The sequence below is a fragment of the Myotis davidii genome, unplaced genomic scaffold, assembly GCF_000327345.1.
Source record: "Myotis davidii unplaced genomic scaffold, ASM32734v1 scaffold514, whole genome shotgun sequence".
In the NCBI taxonomy this organism is placed as follows: Eukaryota; Metazoa; Chordata; class Mammalia; order Chiroptera; family Vespertilionidae; genus Myotis; species Myotis davidii.
The window spans coordinates 1,737,934-1,751,889 of NW_006286236.1; the positions used below are offsets into that span (position 1 = coordinate 1,737,934).

The 13,956-nt window shown below is 50.6% G+C and overlaps 1 protein-coding gene across 3 annotated transcripts in view; it reads left to right on the forward strand.

Moving 5' to 3' along the window:
* Positions 1-244: 244 nt before the first annotated feature.
* MYH9 (myosin, heavy chain 9, non-muscle) overlaps positions 245-13,956 on the forward strand; it is a 67,944-nt gene continuing 54,232 nt past the window's right edge. For all 3 annotated transcript variants that reach the window (XM_006757438.2, XM_015559867.1, XM_015559868.1), the window contains exons 1-2: positions 245-622; positions 4,906-5,062. In XM_006757438.2, coding sequence (XP_006757501.1) covers positions 290-622; positions 4,906-5,062 — 490 coding nt within the window. In that variant the 5' untranslated portion in view covers positions 245-289. The remainder of the gene's footprint in view (positions 623-4,905; positions 5,063-13,956) is intronic.

Sequence of the window (13,956 nt, forward strand, 5' to 3'; positions counted from 1 at the left end):
TTTATAGATTAGTTGATCGTGTATCGATCCTAGAATATACCTTCCTATGAATTTCTTACAGCATCCCTGATATTACCTTGTTTTCTCAGCGATGTACATCTTTTTTCCAAAGTAGAAAAGCAAGGAAATTTTGGCAGTTTGTGCAGCCTGGTTATATAGAGTTTTACTGCACAGTAATGCTACCTAGTTTGCAAAGATAAGAGGTGCGTGTTAGCGATTCCTGTGTGGCTAATGTAGTTATATCTAATGTGTGTCCTTTTTCTCCCTCAGGTCCTGGCTGTGAGTCACCATGGCGCAGCAAGCTGCTGATAAGTATCTCTATGTGGATAAAAACTTCATCAATAACCCCTTGGCCCAGGCTGACTGGGCTGCCAAGAAGCTGGTATGGGTGCCTTCTGACAAGAACGGCTTTGAGCCCGCCAGCCTCAAGGAAGAGGTGGGTGACGAGGCCATTGTGGAGCTGGTGGAGAACGGGAAGAAGGTGAAGGTGAACAAGGATGACATCCAGAAGATGAACCCGCCCAAGTTCTCCAAGGTGGAGGACATGGCGGAGCTCACGTGCCTCAACGAAGCCTCGGTGCTGCACAACCTCAAGGAGCGTTACTACTCAGGGCTCATCTATGTAAGTGGCCCGGCTCTGAGGCAGGGGCCTCTAGGTCTATTCTCCCCCCCCGCCCCCCCCAAGATTCTGGGCACTGGCTCTCTGGGAGAGAAGGGTGTTTGAAGGAATGCAGGGGTAGCATCCTTGAACTTCAGTATCTGAACATCCTAATGGAATGTTCTCATAGCGTGACTTTTATCTCTCCTCTACATAGCCAAAACCACAACAGGAAGCCTGGCTTAGGTCGGTGTAGGGAGGATGTGACATGTGTGAGGTGTGCTCACGCACTGGCCTTGGTGGAGATAGGAAGGGCCCGTGTGATCAGTTCCTTCTCAAGGAGGGGAATGTGTGCTCTGGTTCCCCACTTGTTCCTCCTGCACCACCTGGTCCCTTCCTGCCTCCCCCCTCACATCTGTCAGTGTGGCTTGCTTCCCTAAGGGGTGTGCCTTGAGCAGAGAGGCAAGCTACCAGGAGGCAGGTTTGGATTCCTAGTTCATCCAGCACTTTAGGCCGGTCCCGTGCCGGGTTTACAGTGCAGAGGACAGCATGTACAAAGGCCCACAGCATGCAAAAGACAGGGCGGTCTTTTCTCTTTCCTCCAGCTAGTAGGGTCACATTTGCAGAACGGCAGCTCATCACCCCTGTAGAAAACGTCAAGAGCTGAGCATTTACTCATTCCCTTGGTAACACGCTCCAAGTTCCTTTGGCCCTAAGGTCACAGAGTTCTTTCTCAGATCCATCCCAGTTTTTTCTGTTCAGTTTAAAGATATTTCCTTCTGGTTTTGTCTCCAGTAGGGAAGAAATATCTGGTTCTTATTATTCCTAAAATAGCTCTTTATTTAATTATGCTGTTGTGTTCACCTTGGCCTTTTTGGCCTTGGAGCTGAATAAAACAGTTCTCAACATTTTTTTTAGTTGGAGGAAGAAAACATTTAGATCATTACAAGCTTCTCATTTTATAGTTGGGAAAACAGTCTCTGCCTGAGGGGTTTGCCCCTGATCGTGTGCATCATAGAGGAGACACTGGGCTCATCCTGTTACAGGGAGGGTGAGAGACTCCCGAAGAGCCAGCCATTTCTGTACAATTTCACGGTGACTTCAGCGCACGTTTCCCCAGGGCACTACCCTTACCCCACACGACTGGTACTTCTGAGTGCCCTGCAATGTGCACGGGCCATTTTGGATTGCCCGGAAGTCCTGACTGGGCTAGACCGTGTGCCAGGACTGCATTGCCTTGCTGATCGCAAAGCTGGTCTGTGGTCATGAGGTCCTCATTCTTGCTGTTGATGACCACCCCGTGGGGATGAGCTTCATTAGTCAAGGACCTGTCAGTGAGGAGACACAGAACTGCCTACCTGGAAAAGTCCTTCTGTATAGGCCAGCTTAGCCCATCCTTCTTATATGACAGGTGGGAAGAGGTAAGGCCCAGAAAGGGCAAGGGGCTAGCTCCGAGTCACACAGCGAGGCATTGGCAGGGCTGAGACTGGAACTTCGGCTTCCTGACTCTCCACCCAGATATTTCTCTGTTTCTTGATGAGAATATTGTCTGGACCAAATTGAAAAGCCCCTGCCCCTCACGATATTAACTGCTGAAATTCAGAATTAGTGACCTGCAAAACCGAAGGAACCTTAAAGTCTTCCTCCGCTCGGACTTTTACTGGTGTCACTGTTCTTCTTGGGTCCCGTTAGCGATTTGCCGAGTGTGAAGCAAGCCGGAGGCCTGCATGCAGTTGCCTATACCAGCGGCTGCAAATGGCCTTTCCCTGCTTCAACTAGGGGTATTACTTGTTAAAGTGCAGTCAATGTTAGTTGCTTCATCTTTCCCCTAAAGTGTGGGTTTACTCAGTAGGCGGGCATGGTGGGTAGGACCTGAGCTTTTTCTCTAGAACTCTCTGGCTGGAGGCACAAATTCTCATTTTTGTTCCTTTGCTGTCACCTCCCGTGTGTAGTTCCTTTTGCCTCAGACCAGCCTCCTCCTCCTAAGTGTTGTCACCAGAAAGGAAGTTGATTGTCGCTGCAGTTGCCCTAATGAAGACCCCAGCAGGTGCAGAACTGTGGCGAGATCAAAGCCACTTGGTGGGGCTGCCTGGGTGGGGGTGGCCACCCCCTCCCCCCGATTCACAGTCCACCTCTCTGCACACAACATTCCAAATTGCGACACCGGGAGCCTTTGTGCAGCATGTTTGCCTGGCCTTGTGGGCGGTGTGGCTAATTCTGCACCACAGCTGCTCTGTCTGTTTCTTCGGGGGGAGAGGCTCTGGGATAGGGGGCGGTCAGGCACAAAGAGCCTCTGTGGCCCGTGAATGGAGCAGCTTCCTGGCGTGGCCCGTGTGGGAGCAAAGCCACTTTGCTCAGTGTCTGCGCCTCCACGAGCATCCAGAGAGAGTGGCTTGCAGCCGAGCCTCCTTCCTCCCACCTGAGCTGCTGTGCTCATTCCCCAGGGCTCAGTTTGATCAAATCCACTGATTTCGTGGGATTAGCCCAGAGAACTTTGAGGCCCGTAGAACTTTCCACAGGACCATCTGCCCACCCAGCTGTCAGAAAGACTTGTCCTAGTAACCCCTAGCCCCTCTGCTGTCACCATCAGCTGTTCCCAAACATCTGGCTCCGTGGCACGCCCTAAATGTGTGGCCATGTGTCCTTCACTTTCATCGGGCTGGATTTCCTAGAGTGTGGGTTTTCTCAAACCCAGGAACAAAGCTCAATTGTTTCTGAGCTTCTGGGATGACCTTGCTGCTCTCTGGCCTCTATCTCATCCCCACCCACTAGTCACAGGGAGGGGAAACAGGAGTCCCGGCTGCACTCCTGTCTTCCCATAATACCCAACCCTCAGGTTGCCAACACCACATTCAGACCTCTTTGCTTCAGAGCTTTCCTGGTCCCTAGTGACAGGAGTAGTTGGAGAGAAAACAAATGACTGATTATCCCAGGAAAAAAGGAAATTGAGGGCTCTGTGTGCCCTCCAGACAGAAGAGGCAGGCAGACCCATTTGTTCATGTCCAAACTCAGCTGCTCTTCTGCATGCAGAACAGTGTATGGTTAGTGGGTCCCTCTGGAGTTCTGCTTTCAGTCTAACTTCTGCTTGGAGTGTCCAAGTGCTGTAGCCTTTCGCCAACGCTGGGTAGAGCCATTGTCCTCATGACTGGTTCCTGGGTGGACCCTGTCTGTGGGTTCAACCACAAGATCCAGCTTCAGTTTTGGTGGCATTAGAGAAGGTAGGGGTGCAAGGGGTTGGGTTAACCCATAGTGCGACCCTCAGACGTTGGCTGCTGTTGGATCAAGGAGCAAAACTGTGGGCAGTGAGGGTGGAGGCCGCTTGTAATGAGAACAACATAAAGACGTGAGGAGTTCAGAAAACTGGCTTCTGTGACCAAGGAGGTCCCCACTGGAGGGTGTGAGACTGGGTCCGCTCTCAGCTCTGTCATTAACTACCTAGGACTGCAGGTGTGTGTGAATCATGGCATCTAGGCCTTGCTTCACCCACCTTCTTCCATCCCCATTTTACAGATTGAGACATGGAGGGAGAGAGAAGTTAAGAAACTTGCCCTTGTTGGGACTTGAACTCAGGACACATGACTCCAGGGCCTAATTTTAACCTGGTCAAGTCAGACTTAGAGTACTGAGTGTATTTTTGGGTACCTCACATTAAGGCTATTGACTAATTGGATTCCCTTTAACAGAAGACCAGGGTCTTGGAGAAGGCTCATAGTCGACATGAAAGTGGTCTAGGTTTTTGAGAGGTTTTCATGTGAATGTCTCCAGAAGTTTCCAGGGAGGGAAGTATCTGTCCATGATCTACTAGCCCACAAAAGATCTAGTTGGTTGAGGAACATAGTGAGTTCTTCCCAGTGCTAGGAAAGTTTAGGCTTAACTATCTCTGAGAGGCCTTCAGGGTAGAATAATTTGTGTTTCTACACAGTTTGCTTGCTACAGCTGAATGCTTTTCTCTTTGTGCATCTCACAACGACAAACACATCTCTTTTTGTCCTTGGACCTGAGTTTTGTAACTGGATTTCTGCTCTCGGTGAAACTTGCCACAGTTCTTTTCTGATGCACACACTCATGGATGTGCAAAGCCTGCAGCAGTCATGCCACTGAGGGAGGACCCTCACCGAAAGAGCAGATGGTGCTGGTGTGCCCACACGTGCAGCAGGTCTGCTGAGCCCAGAGAGCAAGGGGCCCAGGGAGCGCTGTCACTCAGGCCACCATGGCGGCCTCGGAGGCAGCAGGTCTTTGCCACAAGTTTGCACACCACTGAGAAGGAGACTTCCTAACCCATTCCCATTTGCTGCTCTTTTCTTTAGACCTATTCAGGCCTGTTCTGTGTGGTCATCAATCCTTATAAGAACCTGCCCATCTACTCTGAAGAGATTGTGGAGATGTATAAAGGCAAGAAGAGGCACGAGATGCCCCCTCACATCTACGCCATCACAGACTCCGCCTACAGGAGTATGATGCAAGGTGAGTCCGCGGCTCCCGGGGGCTGTCTTCCCCTGCAGCCTTGTTGACACCTTTGCAGGTGCTCACTCACTAGTGACGGTGATCCAGTGGCTGGATCAGTGGTGATGGGGCTGTGCGTTGTGGAGGCCTGTAAGCCGTTGTGTGAGAGTCAAGACCAATGGCTATCAAAGGACATGTTTACATGTTGATAGAAAGTCCTAGAAGCTTTTCCCGGCTTCTCATTCTTGTCAAAAGCTCCTGCATCAGTCCTCTCACTTCTGGACCCCTTCTTCTACCAGTTACTGCCTTTCCTTGTTTTTCACCTCTTTCTCATTTCCTCACAGTGTGGAAACATGCTTCAGTTTTTCCCATTAAAAACCAAACAGACACAAGGGCTCTTCTGAATTCTGAACCCTAGTCTAGCTTTTCTCTACTCTCTCTGTCCCATCACAGTGGAATTGTTTTTTTATTCCCCCCCCAGTTCTCACCTGATACATATTTAGAGAGAGAGGAGGAGGAAGATGAGGGAGAGAGAGAAACTTCTATGTGAGAGTGGAACATCAATTGGCTGCCTCCTATACACTTCCCACCAGGGATTGAACATACAGCCTGTGTATGTGCCCTGACTGGGAATTGAACCCTCAACCTTTTGGTGTGTGGGGATGATGCTCAAAACCAAATGAGCCACTCGGCCAGGTCCACAGCGGCGTTGTTTAGAGGAAGTATCTGTGATGTCTGGCCCCACCACTTCTCAAGACTGTCCCACAAAGGTCACCCTCACTTCATGTTGGGAAATCCACTGTACTCATGAGTTCTTATTTTACTTACCCTCTCCCCAGCATTGGACAATCTTGACCACTCCCTTTCGAAAGCCTTCCTTCCTGTGACCCTCTCTCTGGTTCCTCTTATCTTTGCCCTCCCCATCTGTGTGGTTCTTTCCTGTTACTCCCCCTTCCTCACACATTGATGCTCCTCAAGGTCTTGTCCGCTCACTCCCTCCACGTATTCCTCTGGTTGATGGCCGCATTGACTCACATAGATGCTCCATCACTTTCTGGCCGAGGACTGGCCCTATCATCTGATCCCCATGTGCTCCCAGCTGCCATTTCTCCATTCAGCCATTCATCCAAGCCTGGAACCTGGCTCTTTCTCACCTCTTTTCCAAGTCATTCGCACTCTCTGTAGATTTTCTCTCTTGTCAAGACCTCTTATCCACATGGTCCTGGCCTTAGTTCAGACCCTCACAATTTTTTGTCTGCATGATTTCAATGACTTCTTAACCTTCACTCTCAATAGAGCCCTGTTTCTTGTGTTTCTACCAGAGGGTCATCTTCCTAAAATGCAAATCTGATCAAATCTCAACTAGAAATCTTGAAAAATCTTGAAAAGACTCCTCATTGCCCCCAGGATTATACTCAAACCCTCTAGCAGCACACAGTGCCCTCTGTGATTGGCCTCCTGCCCACCTCTCCAGCTTCCCAGCTACCTGGAACTCCTTTTATCAAACCGCCTTACCCGTTCCCTGTGCCCGCAATGCCTGACAAGTCCCTGTTCTTTTGTTAAAGAAAAGGCTATCTGGGCCAGACTTGCATAAGAGCCCTGGTCATACTTTATTTGAATTAGATGTTTACATATTTGTTTTTCTCTCCTAGACATGGGTAGGGCTCACCTTGCCTTTTGATTCCAGAGCTTAGCCGGGCACCTGGCATCTGGTGCATTTACTGTAATTTGGAGTCAAGCCCAACCTTCAGGAGGCTATATCCTCATATCTTATATATATTTTTCTCATATCTTATACTGATAGTGGTTTTTCATGTCCTATTCCATGTGCATCCTTTATTTCTTTAAACTTTGTAATCAATCTAGGCAGTGATAGTAATGAATTTTGTTGTGATAACTTTGTCTCTGGTTTAGTGGTTTAAAATGGCAGCATGTGGGTCTTGTTTGTATTACACCATAGTGCTGTGGAGAGGGTGTTTCATTGCCAGGCTTGATGAATTATGGATGATGAACAAGTTTGGCCTAGCCTTTGGCTTATGTTCATGTCTATCAATATTCTTCAAGGAAGCAACCGTTTAGCTTTAAGGTAGTATGTCTGTTTCAGAGTGCTAACTACGGCAGTCTGGTGGGAGAAAAGCCTGTGAGGTTCCTGAAGAGCTGAGTCCTGTCCTGTCTCTGGAGGTTATAATCAGTTTTCTCCTGGCTCTTTTAATCGGCCAAGTGCAAGATTGCATCCTGGGGTCTTCTTGAGCTCTGTGCTACCGAATCAGGAAGCTCCCACACTTGGATGCTGGACTTGAACCATGTCCTAGCGAGTGGGCTTTCTTCCTTTTTAAACCTGCTGTTATGACAAGAATAATGTAACGATGCAGAGCAAGGCACCAGGAGTTGGCATTCTTAGGACTGGACTTCCCGACAACCTGTGGAATTGCTTCCCAAAAAGATTTGTTCATGGTTTATTTGTTCAACAGCAACAACAAAATGGAGGGGCAAAAGTCAGCTCTACAAGTTGGAGATAATTCTAAAAAATAAAAGAGACTATGCAGGGGGCTGGAGGTTTCCTTTGAGCTGACCAGGAAGTCTTGGTCATACGGAAATGGCCTTGATAGGAACCGAGGAACCGCCCCAAATTATGAGGGCCCATGGGTGGGTGTTTTCATCTTGTGGAGACCCGGGATAGGAAATGCATTTGCGGGCACGGGGAACTGAGGCCCAGTGCCTCTTTTTAATGGTGTATACCCGTGCTGGGTCCACATGCTCTCTAACCCTCAGCCTGAAAGGTTTTCACTCACCTTCAGGTTAATCTTGGACTTGCTGTAGTTCTTAAGCTCCCATGTTGACTGACTGAGGACATTTCCAAGTTCCTCTTGTTGTTCACAGTTGACCTGCAAAGAAATTAGCAATAGGTGTCTTGTCTCAGGGCAAGGAGGAAGTTAACTAACAGCAGTTGCCCCTGTTGTGACAAGAAGGTTCATTAGTAAAGCAACTTCCTGAGAGTAGGGTTCTCACCTTAAGCCGGGCGTCAGCAGGGAGCGGCGGGGTCAGCAGGCAGTTAGAATGAGCTCCTCTCTTTGGGAGAGCACGTCTTAGCACATGCTGCCCCCCTTGTTTTGCGGGGGACAGGTTTGTTCTCTGCCACTCACATCTTAAAAGGTACAGCTAGACAGTTCCTTTTCTGCTTTTTCTTTACACAAGAAGTAGAAAAAAGAGTTCCTCTCGGCTGATTGTGGCTTATGACATACTAGCATTTATTCTGGCAAATAGGGTAGTTGGTGGCTTTTCCTGGGGACTTTTATGAGATTAGCTGTTTGACCCTTCCAAGGGACCTCCCTCTGTCTTTCATCTCTTACATACTCTGGTTTGCCTGTAGGCCCTGATTTGTGCTTGTTGTCCTGGAGTTAGTATTAATATATCGCTCCCTTTCACTCTCAGAAACATGTCAGTTTAGATGATAAATTATATGGCTACTCTACCTAAGTCAGGATTTCTCAGACTTGGCACACTTGTCATTTGGGATCAGATACTTCTCTTTTGGGGGGGTGGGATACTTGTACATTGTAGGCTGTTTAGCACCATCTTGGCCTCTACCCACTATATGCCAGTACTACACTCCCTTTCCAGTTGTGACAACCAAAATGTCCCAGGTGTTGCTACCAAATGTTCTTCTGGAGAACCATTGGACTAATAAGCTTTGCAGATTGGTTTTACTCCGAGTGACAGCTCCCATCAATGGGTAGTGGTTTGCCCAGCCCTGTGTTGGCCAGGAGCTAAGATTCAATGCCAAGGAATGCTGGGATAGATGAGTGCTATCTGCCATGGGCACGGGATGGGGTATGGCAGCATATGGTGTCCTGCATTAGGCCATGGAGATAAGAGATAGAAAGTACTAGAATATCAAGAGGTTTAGTACCTTGTCCTGGCCCTGGAGGCCCTGGCAGTCTAAGAGGAGAGACAAGCTATGTTTGGACACAGAGATCTGTGGCTGGAGCTGTATAACAAGGCAAGTTGCTACCTACACCTGGAGCCAACACAACTGCGGCAGGTGTCTTGAGAGCGCAGAGGAATGTGTGGGCGCTGAGGCCTGGGGTGGCCGGAAAGGCACCGTGGTGGTCGGATCCTGTGGGCAGGCTGGCAGGTGTGTCAGTGAGGGTTATAGTGCAGCCCAGACGTGCCCAGCACAGTTTTGTTTGTTCTTTTAATCCTCAGACTTAGGCTTAATTAAAGTTGTGGTAACATAGTTGGTTCGTTTGTTGTCATGGCCGTTGATGGGTCTTCCTGTCTGGGGGATTGAACCGATCCTTAGGATTCTGTCAAGTGAACTGTCTGAGCCGGGGAGGGAAAGGAGGGTGAGAGAGCATACACTCTGTGCGGCTGCCCTTGCTGGGCAGACATCAGCCCTAGGGGGAAATAGGAACTTGTCAGGGGCAGGTACTAGGGGTTGCAGGGGAATTTGACAGAAGCAGAAGTGTTCTGCAAAGGTGTGACTGGGTGGGGAACTGGTGCTGCTGGCTTTCTTTGGGGCCAGACCTCGGGGTCTCCCTCCGAGGATGAGTCTGTATATTCTTACAGAACCTGCTAGTTCAAGAATTGGACTTGAGCCCAATTATCTCCCCAGTAAGAGTAGGGTAAAACACCCTTTTCTATGCTAATTAGTTAGAAAGCCACTCACCTCCAGTGGCTTTTTGGTATTTTCATGAGCGCCCAGCATTTCTGGGGGGAGTGGCAGCAGCGTTTGCTTCCATTCCAGGCCTAAAGGAATTCGAATCCGAGAGCTATTTCTTTAACCCTTTGCTCTGCTTCTCAGCGGAAGCTGCACCAGAAGTGGTTGGTCACCAAGCAGTTGCTCAAAGTGCCCCGTGAGTGTCCACATTCCTCTCAGTGGTTGCCTAACATTTTGGGGTAAACAATGAAGGTAGAATTTTAGCGCTGTCTTTACATCTGAATACGACCCTTCTAATTCACAGGAAAAGGGACAGGCCTAGATACATTAGCTGACGTGTTCAAAGGCCCAAAGGCTGTCAGCTCCAGAACGCAGGGTCTCCTGATTCCATCCTGTGCCCACCCCCCAGGGACGCCGTTGCCCCTCATTTCTCCCGGGCTCCGCTGGTTTGGAGGAGGAGCACCCTCCTGCCTCTCTCTCCGCATTCCTTCTGCCCTGGTGGGGGTTGCTTCCGAGGAGCTGTCTGCTTTCCAGGGTCTCTGAAGAGAGGCTGGGAAATGCTTCGAAGGCACAGGAAAGCATGACTTTGAACAGACTCACCAGGCCAGTCGGCTGAGGAAGCCACAGATGTGATGACTCCACTTAACCAGCGGCACACAGAGGCCCACTGTCTGCAGGGAGATCTGGGCCACATGTGCAGCATTGGTTCACCCTGAGGGTGTGCTCTGTGCCTGCACATGGTTCCTTGTGTTATCAGAGCACCTACTGTGTGCTAGTCGTGGCCCTGCCTGAAGGAGACCAAGGCCCAGTCCAGAGAGGCAGGTAAATAAACTACAGGAGGAGAGTGAGAGTCTAGTGCGGAGGGAGCGCCCCACTTAGCCTTGAGGGTGCTGGAGTAGCAAGGGGCTTTGATAATGACATAACCTCCTGTGGTAGGTCACCAAAGGGAGCTGCTGGGCCCCTAGGGTTAGGGAGCAGCTTGCCTGTGAACAGGAAGTATGGTGTGGAGAAGAGAGTGTGGGGTTGGGCTGGATTTGGGTCACTTCCCGATTATGTCACTTCCTCGGACTGGGCCTTGTTTTCTTGTCTACCTCTTGGGTTAATAAAATGGCACAGTTATTGCAAGAATTAAGGAAGGCTTCTGGCCTGCGGTAAGTGCCCCTTAAATGGTAGCAAGAGGAGTCTGGCAGTGCAGTTTCTGGACTGAACTGTCCCTGCCTGCAAGTCATGCGTCCCTTCAGTCCACGCTCCTCTGCTTAATGAAGGTGACAGCCAGATGCTTCCTCCAGGCGGTGGCTTACTCTCCTCAAAGAGTTCAGGCCCTGGGTACCAGCACGCACAGGAAGTGGCTTGTCAAAGCTGCCTTCCCTGCAGTGAACGCATAACACCACGTGTCTGATCTAGTCCACGGACCCAGAGCTTGCCTTTGTGTGGCTATGGCCTCCGTGGGGCTTCAGGAGAGCGTGGTGGGGCTTTTGGGGAATGTCATGTGTGCTCTAGGCCGGTTCTTCAGCATCAGTGAAGTGATGTGCTGGTGGGGACCCAGACGTCTGACACGCAGCCCTGGGCCCACTCCCATGCACTGAGCCTGCATCAGGAGGCACTTTTAGGGCCGACCTGGGAGGCTGCTTGTCATGCCCCCAGAAGGGGAAGCCCAGCCCCTGGAATGAGGCTGCTGAATTATAATGTGGTCATGCCTGTCGGTCTTATTTCTGTAAAATGTTCTTTCTAGAAGAGGGATCTGTGGTTAATGGATCCTTTTCAGGGCTTCAGTTTTGGGTTTGTCTTTTTGTTTTGTTTTTAATCCAACCCAACAGGTCCACTGTGCTTTGCTCTGGGCGACTGCAGTGGGAGAGAAGAAAGAAGGGCCCTCTTGGAACCTGAAACTTTGGGGGTGGTTGAAAACTTGGCCTAATGCCTCTGTTACTGCTCCCCCAAAACAAACAACAAAAGCTCACCTGCGGAGTCTCTAATGGCTAAGCCCCCTTAGGCTTTCAGCCTCCTGGGCCCTGCATGGTGAATGCTGCTCACCAGCCCGTTTTTCCTGTTCTCTCAATTGCTGGCTCCTAGACTGCAGTAGGGCTGAGTTGCACAATGTCAGGGCTGAAAGTGATGCGTTCGGAGAAAAGGGTTGCTTTCCTTCCCCTGCCTGATTTCTGGAATTAAGCTATCAGATGAGAAAAAGAATTCCATAAAACTACAGAGAGAAAAGAGCTGAAAGTTGCAGGGTTAAGAGTAAGGATTCTCGAAGTGGCTTCTGTAAAGTTCCTGTGGTCTTGACCGCGGTGTTGGCCCAGTGTCCACCTTTGTCATAAACTCTGGGGACCGGAGGTGTTCTTTGGCAAACAAACCGTATTGATTGGGGCTCAGGATGTCATTCCAACTGGGCTTGGTGATTCTTGATGGAGGTAATGTTTCTCCCACACGAACTGGTCCACAAGAACAATGGGGCAGAGGTCTAAGCTGAAAGCCAAGGAAGAGAGCCATGCTCTGGGAGCAAATTCTGGCCTTTCATTTCACTTGATTGCCCTTCTCCAGGGCAGCCAGAGCCCCTGATTTCTTCAGGAAGCATCTTCATGTTCCTGATTTTCTCCAGCAAGTTGGACACAACTCATCAACAGGGTGTTTCGCAAAGCCCATTGTTCTCTTTGCAGGGCTGTTTCTGCTCCAACATTGAGCCAAGTTTGTCCTGAGCCTTGCCTGGCAGTGTTTGTAAGTCCCCTGCTCATGGCCTTTTGTCCTCCCCTGTCCTCCTCTTTCTCCCCCACTTCGAGCTGAGCCCTCTGCTGTGGTCGGTGGCTTAGTCCTCTCTGCACAGGACTCAGCCAGGGTCCCTCCTGCCTGTGTTTCTTTTTCCCGAGGGCAGTGTTGTTACAGAGCAGAACTGACCTCAGGTGTCACTGTCCTCCCAGTGTCCTGGCGGCTTTTGCTGTGGGCCGTCAGCACTCACATGTGGCTTTTGAATTTCCCTCCACCCTGACAAACCTATCAGCTCCCTCAGCAGTAACCCACAGAACATTCACGCTCTTGGCCCCGCCCATGGGAAAGGTGGATAAGCAACCAGCAGTGGTTTCTGGCAGGTTTGCCTGTGTACTGGGAGCTCACCTGTGTGAGCTGCTGGTTCCCTTTTGGCTGACAGAAGGCTTGCGTGGGGTTTTGCTCGCCCGCGGACATAATGAAAGCTAAGAGCAGTCTCTTGAGCTGCTTTCTAATTATCAAGGGTGCCTGGTTCCTCTGCCTCTTGTAAGTGGGGACTAGGGCCTCCTCAGTAGGGTTCACACCACAGCCCTACCTTGGGGGAGTGTGTAGGCAGAGGCACTGGGCCAAGTTCAGCTGGCTTCCGGCTTGGGTTGCTGCTGACCGAGCATCTGTCTGGTCGTGGCCTACCTTTGTGCCTTGGAGAGAACATAACCGGTGACCATGTTGTGTGCTTGGGAGCCACCGACGGCGGCTGCCTTCTCGCTGGCTGACTGCGAGGCAGGCGGGCTGCCAGAGGCTCCATGACACAGGCCTCCGGGGCCCGGCATCCTCCTGCAGCCTCGGCTAACGTGCTTTATTTTGCACCTGCTTTTTCACACTTCTCTGCTTCCCAAGTGCTTGTAACCCAAGCTCATGAATTGGGGCTGGCTTCGGAGACAGTAGCAGACAGCTTGCAAGGCCCCACGTGACACTTTGCGGGTGGGCAGCACGGAGGCACTGCTGGCGGTGTAGTGCCGCCCTGGAGGAGCGCTCTGGGGAAGCACTGGGCATCCAGAGGCTTGGGTTCTTGGCCAGCCTGCGTGACTTTGATCCAGGCATTGGGTTTCTCGGGACACGGTGTCCTGACCTCTAGATGCAGATGGTGGAACCAGATGTCCTCTAGGCCTTTCCCAGCCCCTGGGTTCTGAGCTCGAACCCACAGTTCTCTTCATGCTTTAAATGCACTTTCGCCCACTAAGGCCCTGATGGGTTCACGAGAGGCTCTCTGGGGAAGGGACTCTAGAGTCCAGGAGTTTGCCTGGGGCAGCCTGACACTTCCTGTCCCAGGTGACTTGGAGTAGGGGTTCCCTCAGTGGGTGACCCAGGGGTCTGCTCTCAGTCTTCATGAAAGACAGACCCCTTGGTGGTGGAAAGTTTCAGGTCCGTTCGTCATGAGTCATCCCATTAGTCTGACCCCAGGCAGCACATCACCCAACCCGAAACTGCCCTTTGTGCCATTTTTTCTTGTTCTCGAGAAACCAGGTTGACTTGAAGATGGGTCTTGGGGGCAGGACGC